At 43.1% G+C, this 13,179-nt stretch overlaps 1 protein-coding gene and 2 pseudogenes across 3 annotated transcripts in view; all 3 read left to right on the top strand.

The window, feature by feature from the left end:
• PSEN1 (presenilin 1) overlaps positions 1-5,013 on the top strand; it is a 64,292-nt gene extending 59,279 nt beyond the window's left edge. For 2 of the 3 annotated variants that reach the window (XM_076003615.1, XM_076003614.1), the window contains exons 11-12: positions 1,074-1,192; positions 3,744-5,013. In XM_076003615.1, coding sequence (XP_075859730.1) covers positions 1,074-1,192; positions 3,744-3,899 — 275 coding nt within the window. In that variant the 3' untranslated portion in view covers positions 3,900-5,013. 3 annotated transcript variants of the gene reach the window in all.
• Positions 5,014-6,556: 1,543 nt separating this feature from the next.
• LOC142871448 (zinc finger CCHC domain-containing protein 17 pseudogene) lies at positions 6,557-11,217 on the top strand (annotated as a pseudogene).
• LOC142871529 (akirin-1 pseudogene) lies at positions 10,344-12,137 on the top strand (annotated as a pseudogene).
• The last annotated feature ends 1,042 nt before the right edge of the window (positions 12,138-13,179 follow it).

Raw genomic sequence — 13,179 nt, 5'->3', positions numbered from 1 at the left:
TACCAACTTTAGTGACGATAATGTTATTAATAAGTTCTTTTTTTTTTTTTTTTTTTTGAGACAGAGTCTCACTCTGTTGCCTGGGCTAGAGTGCTGTGGTGTCAGCTTAGCTCACAGCAACCTCAAACTCCTGGACTCAAGCAATCCTTCTGCCTCAGCTTCCCAAGTAGCTGGGACTACAAGCATGTACCACTATATCCAGCTAATTTTTTCTATATATATTTTTAGCTGTCCAAGTAATTTTTTTCTATTTTTAGTAGAGACGGGGGTCTCGCTCTTGCCCAGGCTGGTCTCGAACTCCTGACCTTGAGTGATCGGCCTGCCTCAGCCTCCCAGAGTGCTAGCATTACAGGTGTGAGCCACCATACCCAGCTGGTGAAGCTGTTTTTTAAAAAAGATGATGCCTGTCTCGTAGGGGTTATTATGAGAATTTATTAATTTATTAGTATAAGTTTTTTTTTTTTTTTTTTTTGAGACAGAGTGTCACTTTGTTGCCCCAGGCTAGAGTGAGTGCCGTGGTGTCAGCCTGGCTCACAGCAACCTCAATCTCCTGGGCTCAGCGATCCTACTGCCTCAGCCTCCCGAGTAGCTGGGACTACAGGCATGCGCCACCATGCCCGGCTAATTTTTTTTTGCATATATATTTTTAGTTGGTCAATTAATTTCTTTCTATTTTTGGTAGAGACGGGGTCTCGCTCAGGCTGGTTTCGAACTCCTGACCTTGAGCGATCCGCCCGCCTCGGCCTCCCAAAGTGCTAGGATTACAGGCGTGAGCCACCGCGCCCGGCCTATTAGTATAAGTATTGAGTATAAGCTAGACATTTGATAGATGACAATTGTTGTTGTTGTTATTGATAAATAACACCAGCATCTGTTAAGATTCCATAATCAGTTACATAGAATATGAAACTCCTATTGTTGAAAACCAAAAAATAGAAAGAAAACCTAGCTAAAGCCTAAATATATCATTTACTTCTCATTCATTGTGGGGTGGGGGTAGGGCAGTGATATTTTTGAATTGTGAAATCATAGTAAAGAGTAACTTTTTTATATTCATAATCTTTCCTTTTTAGGGGGAGTAAAACTTGGATTAGGAGATTTCATTTTCTACAGTGTTCTGGTTGGCAAAGCCTCAGCAACAGCCAGTGGAGACTGGAACACAACCATAGCCTGTTTTGTAGCCATATTAATTGTAAGTATACACCAATTAAGTGTGTCAGAACTCCTAATGTCAAAACTGATTGTCCTTTTAAAGGCAAAGTTGTTTTAATCCCGGGTGGGCTAAGTGTGCCAGGCCCCTGAGGAGCTTTTTTAAAAAACACAGATAATGGACCTCACCTCAGTAGTTCTCCTTCCTGGCCACACATTAAAATCACCTGGGAGCTTTTAAAACTGTGAGCTCTGCCCCAAGATATTCTTTTTTTTTTTTTTTTTTTTTTTTTTTGAGACAGAGTCTCACATTGTTGCCCAGGCTAGAGTGAGTACCATGGCATCAGCCTGGCTCACAGCAACCTCAAACTCCTGGGCTCAAGCAATCCTGCTGCCTCAGCCTCCCGAGTAGCTGGGACTACAGGCATGCACCACCATGCCTGGCTAATTTTTTTTTTTTATATATATATTAGTTGGCCAATTAATTTCTTTCTATTTATAGTATAGACAGGGTCTCGCTCTTGCTCAGGCTGGTTTTGAACTCCTGACCTCGAGCAATCCGCCCGCCTCGGCCTCCCAGAGTGCTAGGATTACAGGCGTGAGCCACCACACCCGGCCCGAGATATTCTTATTTAATTTGTTTTAATTGTGTGGTTTTTCAAAGTTTCCCAGTAAATTCCGATAAGTACTTCTGATTGGCAACCACTGCTTCAAGCTCAACAGCATAGATGTGTATGAAATTAGCTCTGCTAGAGGTCAGTCTTAAAGAGATGAACAGATCTTCACTTAGTCCCTGGACTTAGTCACTGAGGGTTTGGTCATTTTGCATTTAGTGATACAAAGTGCAGCATACAGTGTTCCTTTGTGCAGCACGTATCCAGTGAGAGAAACTAACACCATGCATGATCCCACGGAGAGCTTGCTGACAGTGCTACAGCTCGAACCCTGAAGCTTTCAAAGCTATGATTTAAGTAAAAACTTTGTAAAAGATTTCTTACTGCTGTTATTCCTAAAGATGTGATGTCCTCGACATATATTTGTAGTATGTGAGTGAAGTTAGATGAAAGATTAGGTAAGAGACTTATGGATTTATTTTGCAATTACATTTGTGATTTATCATCATAAGTTTGAATTTTCATTTCTCTTTTGAAGTTTGTTTCCTGGATTTGAGAGTATTTATTGGATGTGTTCTGTCTTTTAAGAAAATTACTTATTCTGAATGAACCAAAATTGTCCTCAGCCTCCAGACTTTATAGTTAGTGTCTCATTGAATAGGGTAAAAAACGAACTATATTATGTGGCCTCTACTCATCGTAAAGAAACTTTTGTTAGCAGTTTATTCTATGAGCATCTTTTTGTTCTTATTATAGCATAAAGAATGCTCTTCACCTCTAGGATTTTAACTAGCCAGACTAAAATCATAGAGGCCCACTCAGTATTTTATTTTATTTTATTTTATTTTGTTTTGTTTTATTTCATTTTATTTTTTTGAGACATGGGTCTCAGTTTGTTACCTAGGCTAGAGTGTAGTGGCATCATCATAGTTCACTGCAACCTCAAATTCCTGGGCTCAAGCGATCCTCCTGCCTCAGGCTCCTGAGTAGCTGGAACTAGAGGTGTGCACCACCATGCCCAGCTGTTTTTTCTGTTTTTTGTAGAGAAGAGGTCTTGCTATGTTGCTCATGCTGGTCTTGAATGCCTGGCCTCAAGTGATCCTCCTGCCTTGGCCTCTCAGAGTGCTGGGATTACAGACATAAGCCATCATGCCCAGCCCAACTCAATACATTAGATAGAAATTTTGATATTTAATTTTTTTCAAAAATAGTTTTACTTTGGCCAGGTGGGATGGCTCGTGCCTATAATCCTAGCACTCCGGGAGGCTGGGGCAGGAGGATTGCTTTAGCTCAGGAATTCCAGACCATCCTGAGCAAGAGCAAGACCCCATCTCTACTAAAAATAGAAAAATCAGTGCATTCCTATAGTCCCAGCTACTTGGGAGGCTGAAGCAGGAGGATTCCTTGAGCTCAGAAGTTTGAGGTTGCTGTGAGCTAGGCTGATGCCGTGACACTCTAGCCCAGGCAACTGAGCAAGACTCTGTCTCAAAAAAAAAAAAAAAAATAGTTATTTTCAAATTCTGTTCCTTTCCTAGAATTAGGGGATAAAATATCAATAGTGTGAGCCTAGTAAACTGTAGCAAAGAAAAGTAAGTGTTTCCTTTTTAATCAATAAGCTACTTTTTTTTCATGGCAGCTCTCCCAGATTTAATGAAATATTTGTTCTAAAATTTAACCCCAAAGGAAAGTATTCAATTAACTAGGTTAAAACCAAAGCTGAGCATGGTGGTTCACACCCGTAGTCCCAGCTACTCAGGAGGCTGAGGCGGGAGGATCCCCTGAGGAATTTGAGGTTACATGAGCTATGATGGCACCACTGCACTCCAGCCTGGGCAACAGAGGGAGACCCTGTCTCTGAGAGGATTTTTTTAAATAATAATTTTTAAAAAGGTTAAAATGAAGACTTGTGATTAAGTTGTTTTGCCTGAAAATGGTTTCAGAATTATGTATGAGTTTGAGTCTTTCCCATTCTCTCCGCAGGGCTTGTGCCTTACATTACTACTCCTCGCCATTTTCAAGAAAGCATTGCCAGCTCTTCCAATCTCTATCACCTTCGGGCTTGTTTTCTACTTTGCCACGGATTATCTTGTACAGCCCTTCATGGACCAATTAGCATTCCATCAATTTTATATCTAGCACATTTGCAGTTAGAATCCCATCGATGTTTCTCCTTTGACTATAATAAAATCTGGGGAGGACAAAGGTGATTTTCCTATGTCCATATCTAACAAAGTCAAGATTCCCGGCTGGACTTTTGCAGCTTCCTTCCAAGTTTTCCTGACCACCTGCAGTATTGGACTTCGGAAGGAGATATCTTTAGAAAATGGTTTTGAACATTCTTCATCATGGTGGACCGCGTCCCTTGGTGCAAAACTACCCGATTTGAGGGACAGGGACAAGGAAACGTGATGGGCCAAGAAGTTGCTGTGCTCCCTCGACGGTTTGACCCTTTGTCACAGGGAGAGTTTACCAACACTGCAGACTCTGAGGACTACCATTACCAAAAGGTTAAATGAAGTGGTTTAAACCAAACAGAACTCTTCATCTTAAACTACATGTTGAAAATCAACCTAATAAATCTATATTGAATTCTGAACCTTTGCAGGAGCTACTATGAGGAGAGCAGGCACCAGCAGCAAAATGGAGAGGTGGAAAAGGGCTCATGCTTTCACTTCCAGACTTTTTGCTGCAGATTTATAATTTCTAAGTAGGACTCCCCCACACACACACACTTTGAGTCAAGTCATATGTGTAAGTTGATTTTGACCATTTGTGTTCTCAAGCACTGAAACTCATTACCACCTCTGGTCACCATTTCTACCCAAGGCCAGTCTGACCTTATTAGAGGTTGGTTTATCCTAAAAGTGTTAACCTCAGGTTCCAAATTCAGTAATTTCTGAAAATAATGGAACATTGCTCAGCAATTCCCTGTCATCGTTAAGTTAATTCTGGATTTTCTGCCAAATTCCTAATTTTTAGATATACATCTGGGTTCACTTGCCCCGAGATGCCTCCTCTGTCCCATCCTTCCCTCCATTCCCATGCAAGCAGTCCTCTCCTACAGCAAATAAGGCAGCTCTGTCATGGTAGCAGATGATCCTGGTATTCTAGGATTTTACTCTTTGTATGATGCCAAGAATGTGTTACGAATCAGTGCTATCAGCCTTGCTGTCATACCTTCTTCCATAGCAGATAAGATGTGTGCCCAAAGGCAGTAGAATTAAAGAAGAGTAAAATGGCTGGTGAAGCACTTTCTCTCCTGGTTTTTCTTCTTTTCCTATAACCCACAGCTTCTGACAGTAGGTCAGAATTTGAACTAATAGCCAAAAGCGGGTGGTTTGTAAGATCCCGAATTAGTAGTGTCAGTACAAAGCAAGAGTTTGGAGACAGCCATCACTTGGTGAGCTGTAGGAGAACCTGGGGTTGGGAGAAGAACCAGCTGCCAAGAGGGAGAAAGAAGGGGCCCCCGATGGCTAAGGGGACAGAATGAGCTAATGATGTGAGGGAGGAGATCCAGGTTATTCCTCAGGAACTTCACAATGGGTGCTTTGTGGTCTCCTGTCTGCCTAAACATTTCTGTCAATGTACCTTTGTGTGAATCGGGCAACAGAGTGGAGTTCAGTCTCTGCCCAGTTTGGTGCACAGAGCCATCAGCCTGGGGGCACATGACACCTCTAAATGAAGCCTTGCTGGGGCACAACCCTCCTTTTACCACAGAGAACACTCACCATGGTGACCAGATGGTAAGCATTTGTGAGAATCTTAGTTTCCTTCTATGGCTGAAGAATGGTTGACTTTTCCTCTGTTGCATGCTCTTTTCTCTCCCAGCCTATCATGTGATCCAGTTGGGGGTTCTCTTTGGAGTTTAGAGTATTTGTTTTCTGTCACGAAATATTTCTCATAAGAAACTAACCAAGAGTAGTGTTCATGTACTAACTTGAGTAGAAGTGAAAACTGGCATATAATGGGCAGTTAAGAACAACAGGAAAAATAAGAGCTATGCCAAGGAAGAGTGGGACTTAGAGCAGTAAATTCTGTCATCTCAATTTATATTTTCCTTTTAGTCCTTTTTCCCAGATTCACGCTTTTCCTCTCAGACACACGGCAGCATGGGTGTTGTCCTCGAGAAAGCACAGCTACAACAAAGCCACTTGAATGCCAGTTTATGATTGGAAGCATTCTTGAGTGTCCCGAATGTGTTGTATCTTTCATGACAAGTTTCCCCTCAAAACGGGATTTGGGGTATGTGTGTCTAAGCCCATCCTGTATATTACTGTCCTATGTAGAAAGGTGGCAGTGATTCTCTTCATGTTTGAGCCACATCTCAGCCACAGTATAAAGCAGCACACAGAGAACCCATCTATTTCTTTAAATCACTGATCTCAAACACAGAACTTTTCCTTTAAACATTCTTTTTAGAATCAGTTCAGTCATTCCTGAAATACCAAAATGCTAGTGTTCCACCATAAAAAATAGATTTTCACTGGAGAAAATAGTGGCAGTTTCACTGAGGATGTGCCTTCACACACACGGGAGAGGGGTGGCGTGGAGCCAGGCAAACTGACCCTCTGAATAAAAAGAAGAAAGGCAGTAGGAAGAAAAGCAGCCATTAAGTGTCTCGGTCTGACTGGCCTATGGAGTAAAGGGCATATATTTATATACAGAAGGTTGCTATGATGCCTATGGGAATACTAATCATATTTGGAATATTTGTAGGTTTTTTCAGGGAGGAGGGATGGCTTTTGAATTCTCACTAGGTTAGTGTGTGGTCCTAGCTAGAGTCGTAGCTCTCACTCTAAAGGACTAAATTTCTGGACTGGGTTTGGCTTTTCGCACGATGCTGCAGCTGGGAGACCTGGAACTGACGCCGAGACACTTGAATTAGTTTTAGCAGAAGAGAAATGGAGGAGCCATAGAACATTAAGGATGAATTCAGGAAGGCCTGAGACCATGGAAAACTTGCCTGCTCTCTACACTATTTTCCAAGGAGAGGTTGCTATGGTGACAGACTATGGAGCATTTATCAAAATCCCTGGCTGTTGGAAGCAAGGTCTGGTCCATCAAACTCATATGTCATCCTGTCAGGTGGAGAAGCCCTCTGAAATAGTAGATGTCAGAGACAAAGTGTGGGTGAAGCTTATTGGCCGAGAGATGAAAAATGATAGGATAAAAGTATCCCTCTCCATGAAAGTTGTCAACCAAGGGACTGGGAAAGACCTTGATCCCAACAACCTTATCATTGAGCAAGAAGAGAGGAGGAGGCGTTCCTTCCAGGATTACACTGGGCAAAAGATCACCCTCGAGGCTGTCCTGAACACCACCTGCAAGAGGTGTGGCTGTAAAGGCCACTTGGCAAAAGATTGCTTCATGCAGCCGGGTGGGACCAAATGCTCTCTGATACCTAATGAGGAAGAGGAGAAGGAAGAAGCAAAGACAGCAGAAGTTGAGAAGCCTGACCCCATGAAGAATTCTTCTAGAAAAAGAAAGAAGGAAAAGAAGAAAAAGAAACATAGAGACAGGAAGTCATCTGACTCTGACAGCTCAGACTCTGAGAGTGATACAGGCAAGAGGGCAAGGCACACATCAAAAGACAGCAAGGCAGCAAAGAAGAAGAAGCACAAGGAGTGAGAGTAGGAACCAGGGGCCTTGTGCCTTGAAGCCCTGGCTCCTAGAAAGACTCAACAGTGAGAATATGGCTTCCCACCCCATTAAGTTCACTCCCATGGGAGATGCATCCCCTCGTGCAACAGGCAGGTTTGAGAGTTAGAGGTCACAAGTAGCTGCCTGAATGAGTTGTTGTTTCCTTATCACTCCTGGTCCTTTTGCAAGTGACCCCTGCAGCTCACACATTCATTCATCCAGCTTCCCTCATTCAGCAAGAGGTCCTATTACCCTCTCCAGTAGCCACTGCCAGAGCCGGATTCCTGCACAGGAGTCCAGGCTAGCGCCACAGGGACTGCTGTGTTGGTAAGTCTGGCTGTCGTTAGAGAACAGAGTGATTGGCCCCTTCTATTGGTCTGTTTGGGCTGACTGGTGGGTGATCTCTGCTGCATCCAACATAGGGGCAGAGAGACTGGCAGCCAGAGGGAGGATGTGTTAAGAAGTGGTGCTCACCCTTTCCATCCCCCAGCATGGTTCTGTGCTAGAAGGGACAGCCAGTGGCCACAGCCAGAAAAACGATCATTTGCCGTGTGACTTAGCTAGTGTATGACATTCCAGCGGACCACTGAACTGGACAGCTGAAACCAAGATCATTGTTCCACTTTGTATTTACTACTGTGTAAGTCAGTTGATTCTACTTCGGGTCCCTGCTTAAATTCCTGGCACTAAAAACAAAAAAAAAAGGACTAAATTTCTCAGAAAAAAACGGAGACTGGGAAGCATTCTAAACAACCTGGAAGAAAATAGTCATGGTAAGCAATGTATTGATTTCACTCCAGAAACAATATCTAAAGAGACATTGTTTTTACTTTTTTTTTTTCTCTTGAGGCGAAGTCTCTCTCTGTTGCCCAGGCTAGAGTGCTGTGGCATCATCATAGCTCACTGTAACTTCAGACTCCTGGACTCAAGTGATCCCATCTCAGCCTCCTGAATAGCTGAGACTATAGGCATGTGCCACTGTGCCTGGCTAATTTTTCTACTTTTTGTAGAGTATGGGTCCCCCTATGTTGCTCAGGCTGGTCTCAAACTACTAGCCTCAAGCATTCCTCCTGCCTCAACCTTCCAAAATGCTGGAATTACAGGTGTGAGCCACCATGCCCGACTTGTTTTTACTTTTAAACTCCTGGGTCCCCATTTTTTTAGTGTTCCTCTGATTTTACAAATCCTTCCACAATAGATGCCCAAACAAATATTTTAGTACTTCTTTACTTGGCCTCAGACAACTTAATATATATGTAATATGTATTAATATATAGTATATATTACATGATATATAATATATATTTATATATAATATGCATATTATATGTTTTCTTGGTCATGATTTATAGAACATGAAATAGAAGTTAAATTACCCAATAAAGTCCCCCAGGGTCAGGCATCTACAGGAAGCCTCTGATCCCAAACCCCAGAACCAGGCGCATATTTGACCATTTGTGATCTAACCCCAGAAGAAAAAGAGCTCAGAAACCACTATGAAAAGATTTGTTCAATGTCTTCTGTGTTCTTGGCATGGTCCTGGCATCTAAGGATGCAAACATGCATAAGATACATTCTCATAACGCAGCTGTAGTCTTTGGTTTTCTGGTATATGACACTTTAGCTTTTTAAAAATCCTGGGTATTTGTCAATAACCACTTTTCACGGCTGCCGTTACTGAGGGCTTATAAAATTGATGTTATAAAGGTGACTGATTCTTTCAGAAACCAATCCTTCAAGTACTCCTTTTTCTCTAAATTTGCTTTTGGATAGTCTCTAAAGAACAGTCTGACCTGCCATTCTCTTTACCTCCAAAGGAACTCTGAACACCGAATTTGGAAAGAGACTTGAAAATTGGACATTTGGTTTTGCCCTTGAGATGGAAGCAAGATCATATCATCATTATAAGTGTGAGCCCAGAAGTGATCTATAGGATCTTTTACCTCTTTGTAAATTCCTAAAACGAAGGAGATTAAAAACACTGATTTCATGGTGGCTCACGCCTGTAATCCTAGCTCTCTGGGAGGCCGAGGCGGGCGGATTGCTCGAGGTCAGGAGTTCAAAACCAGCCTGAGCAAGAGCGAGACCCCGTCTCTACTATAAATAGAAAGAAATTAATTGGCCAACTGATATGTATATAAAAAATTAGCCGGGCATGGTGGCGCATGCCTGTAGTCCCAGCTACTCGGGAGGCTGAGGCAGAAGGATCGCTCAAGCCCAGGAGTTTGAGGTTGCTGTGAGCTAGCCTGACGCCACGGCACTCACTCTAGCCTGGGCAACAAAGCGAGACTCTGTCTCAAAAAAAACAAAAAAACAAAAAAACACTGATTTCAGCTCTTCACAACGCTTGTTGAGCTGACACCAGAGTGTGCCAACAAGGCTGTCATCAGGCTCCCAGCTCAGAATCTCCTACCTGTCATCATCTGAACAGTCTTCTCCACTAGTAGGAAACACCTCAGATTTGCATATTAAAAAGCACCCTGGCGCTGAAATAAACCCTTTTCTTGAATGTGGGAGCCTTCTCCCAGGGCCTTGGGCAGTGGAACACCTCCTGCTGGGTACTGGGTCCACCCTGGGCCCCTGGATGTGGTGTTGGCATTTCCACTTGGTCTGTATAGCTGGAAAGATTTCCCAGAAAGCAATTTTCTTTTTGAAATACATACCTGTTGGAACTAGCCAGCTTCAAAATCAACTATATAGAGTGGCGAGTACAGGACAGTCATTTGTGCGGTTGGAGGTGCTGAGACGAGAGTTTCAGCAGGGTCATTTACTCTCACGTGTTCATTGTCTGGCTTCTGCTTCTGTGGACGCTGCTTTGTACCTGATTCAGACAGACTGTGAATGCATCCTTTTTATAAATACCTTTCAAATTCTTGGTGAGGTATAATTTTGATAGATGATTACAGATTTTCCTGTATTTGTCCAATTAATAAAGACCACATGAATTCAGCTGTGCTAGTTTTTTTACATGAAAGTATTATACAGGTGGTCCCCGGTTACGGATCAGATGTCTCAGATGTCCCTGAGAACATCTTTAGGTTGGATTTGTGTGTAACTTGGATCCCTGATGAACAGTGCATATATGATAATAATCACAATACTATAATGGCTCACATGTAGTAATAAGGTGCAATACTAGAATAATAATAATACCCCTGTACTGTAATAATAAGTTACAGAAACTACTGTGCTTTCTTTTAATTCCTAGGCTAATAGGAATGTTGCTCTTATTTTGATCTTCTAGCTAAATCAACAACCTTTCTGTTCCAGTAATTAATCCACTATGCAGCTTAGTAATATTTGATGCTTTCATTGGAACTGCACATTTCACGTGTTCCAATATTCTCACCCAATCATTTATAATTGTTCCGACAGTTGAGCGACTGAAGCCTAATGCCTTCCCAATGAGTGATGGCCTGGCCTTTCTCCGAATGCTTAATTATTTCTACTTTCATTTCCACTGTAATCACCTTTCCCTTTGCTGCAGGCTTACCTGGACTTGCAGTGGACTTTGGCTTTGGAGGTATGGTCCAAAGGGGAAACAGGGACTCACAAAATCAAATAAAGTTAAGACAAAAGTGATGCTGTGGCCAGGTGCAGTGGCTCACGCCTGTAATCCTAGCACTCTGGGAGGCCGAGGCGGGAGGATCGCTAAACGTCAGGAGTTTAAAAACAGCCTAAGAGCGAGACCTTGTCTCTACTAAAAATAGAAAGATTGGCTGGCCAACTAAAAATATATAGAAAAAATTAGCCGGGCATGGTGGCGCATGCCTGTAGTCCCAGCTACTTGGGAGGCTGAGGCAGAAGGATCGCTTGAGCCCAGGAGTTTGAGGTTGCTGTGAGCTAAACTGACATCACAGCACTCACTCTAGCCTGGGCAACAAAGTGAGACTCTGTCTCAGAAAAAAAAAAATAGGGGTGCTGGAGGCGCCATTGGAGCCGGCTTGGCTTGTGAGCCCCGCTGAGGAGCCGGAGGTCGGGCGGCAGTTACTGCCTCGTCTGCTCCTGGTCTTTGGCCCTTCAGCGGCGTGGCGTGCGGGGCAACGCTGAAGCAGCCCTTGGAGTGGGAGGCGGCGCTGCTGTCCCCTCTCCCGGCCCCACTCGGGCCTCAGGCCCTCGCACGCTGGGCCGCCACCACCGCCGCTTCAGACACAGACCCTGCAGCCGACTCTGCAGCCCGCCCCGCCCGGCAGCGAGCGGCGCCTTCCAACTCCGGAGCAAATTTTTCAGAACATTAAATAAGAATATAGTCGTTATCAGAGGTGGAGACATTTAGAAGTTGTTCTTAATCAGAGTGAAGCTTGTGCTTCGGAAAGTCAACCTCACTCCTCAGCTCTCACAGCACCTAGTTCTCCAGGTACCTCCTGGATGAAGAAGGACCAGCCCACCTTTACCCTCCGACAAGTTGGAATAATATGTGAGCGTCTCTTAAAAGACTATGAAGATAAGATTCGGGAGGAGTATGAGCAAATCCTCAATACCAAACTAGCAGAACAATATGAATCTTTTGTGAAATTCACACATGGTCAGATTATGCGACGGAATGGGACAAGGCCAACAAGCTATGTGTCCTGAAGCTTTGTTGCATAACTGGGTACCAGGTTTGACCTCAAGAGATGGCTGCTGTACACTTTTTGCAACTGGTTTGATATCACATTTCAGCTCCAACTTTTCATCCTGAGAACACTTAACTGTTTCTGCAGGTCCATTTCATACAACTTGAAAGACCTTAAAACTTTCTGGTTGCCACAAGCATATCTTTCTTCTCTGCTCATCCAATAAACAGCTGTGCCCTACTGTGATAGATTTTCCAAACAAAAATACCTGGAGCAGCAGTTTAGCAAAATATGCCTTTAGTGGCACTCAACAAATGGAGTTTCCCCAAGCACAGTTCTGTAAGAAGTGTGTGTGAGAGTGTGTGTATATGTGTGTAGGTGTATTTTAAGTTATTATTTGTATTGTGCAAATTTTTTTTGGTCTTGGGGATTCTGGCTGTGAATTTGATGAACGACAATTATGGTTTAAAACATTTGCTTGGTCTACAGAAAGAAGATCATTAATGTTTTGTGACCATATAAGTTGTAACAGTGGATTGTTTTATGTGTAGGTATTATTGTTAAATACAGGGACTGTTTCTAGGCACAGAATATGAATCATAAGTTAGGATGGACATTAGATGTGATTATGATGATATAGCAAAGGTCTGCGGTCCTAGATCTACAAATGTGCAGCGAGAAGTTAGAACAAACTGGAGACAGGCCATTGACACATGGGTTCTGCCTAGGTGTGTTAGAAAAATACTTTGACTCCAAGCCTTAAAATACCCACATGGAGTCAGTGCTCACCTCATTTACACAATCAGCTCCCTGGACACTGAACTTCTAAAGGGAGAAAGTCTCCCCTGCAGCAGGAGCATCAGGGTTTGCTAGGGAGCATAACTTAGGTGAGCATGGGCCTGAGGCTGGGCCAGGCCCAGGTAGCACTGCTACTTGGGAGGAGCCACTTCACCTTTGTATCAGTTATTAAAAATAGAATTTGGATCCTTCGGTCAGGTTCCCCCAAATTCTTTTGATGTGTCCATGTTCAACTGCTTGAGCTTTGTTTTGGCAACCCCCTACCCAAAGTTGCTTATGGGCTGTTCTTCACCTTTTTTCCAAGGCTGAGAAACAGAAAGTAGCCTCTGTTTTGAGGAGGTGGAAGTATACATTTATTTTTGTGACTTGTTCAGGACCACATTTTACAAAATGCCTTGTTTCCTTTATTATTGTTTCTGGAA

The sequence above is a fragment of the Microcebus murinus genome, chromosome 6 (assembly GCF_040939455.1).
Source record: "Microcebus murinus isolate Inina chromosome 6, M.murinus_Inina_mat1.0, whole genome shotgun sequence".
NCBI classification, from domain to species: domain Eukaryota; kingdom Metazoa; phylum Chordata; class Mammalia; order Primates; family Cheirogaleidae; genus Microcebus; species Microcebus murinus.
The sequence above is the reverse complement of the archived record's forward strand: the minus strand, read 5'-3'. Positions and strand labels throughout refer to the sequence as shown.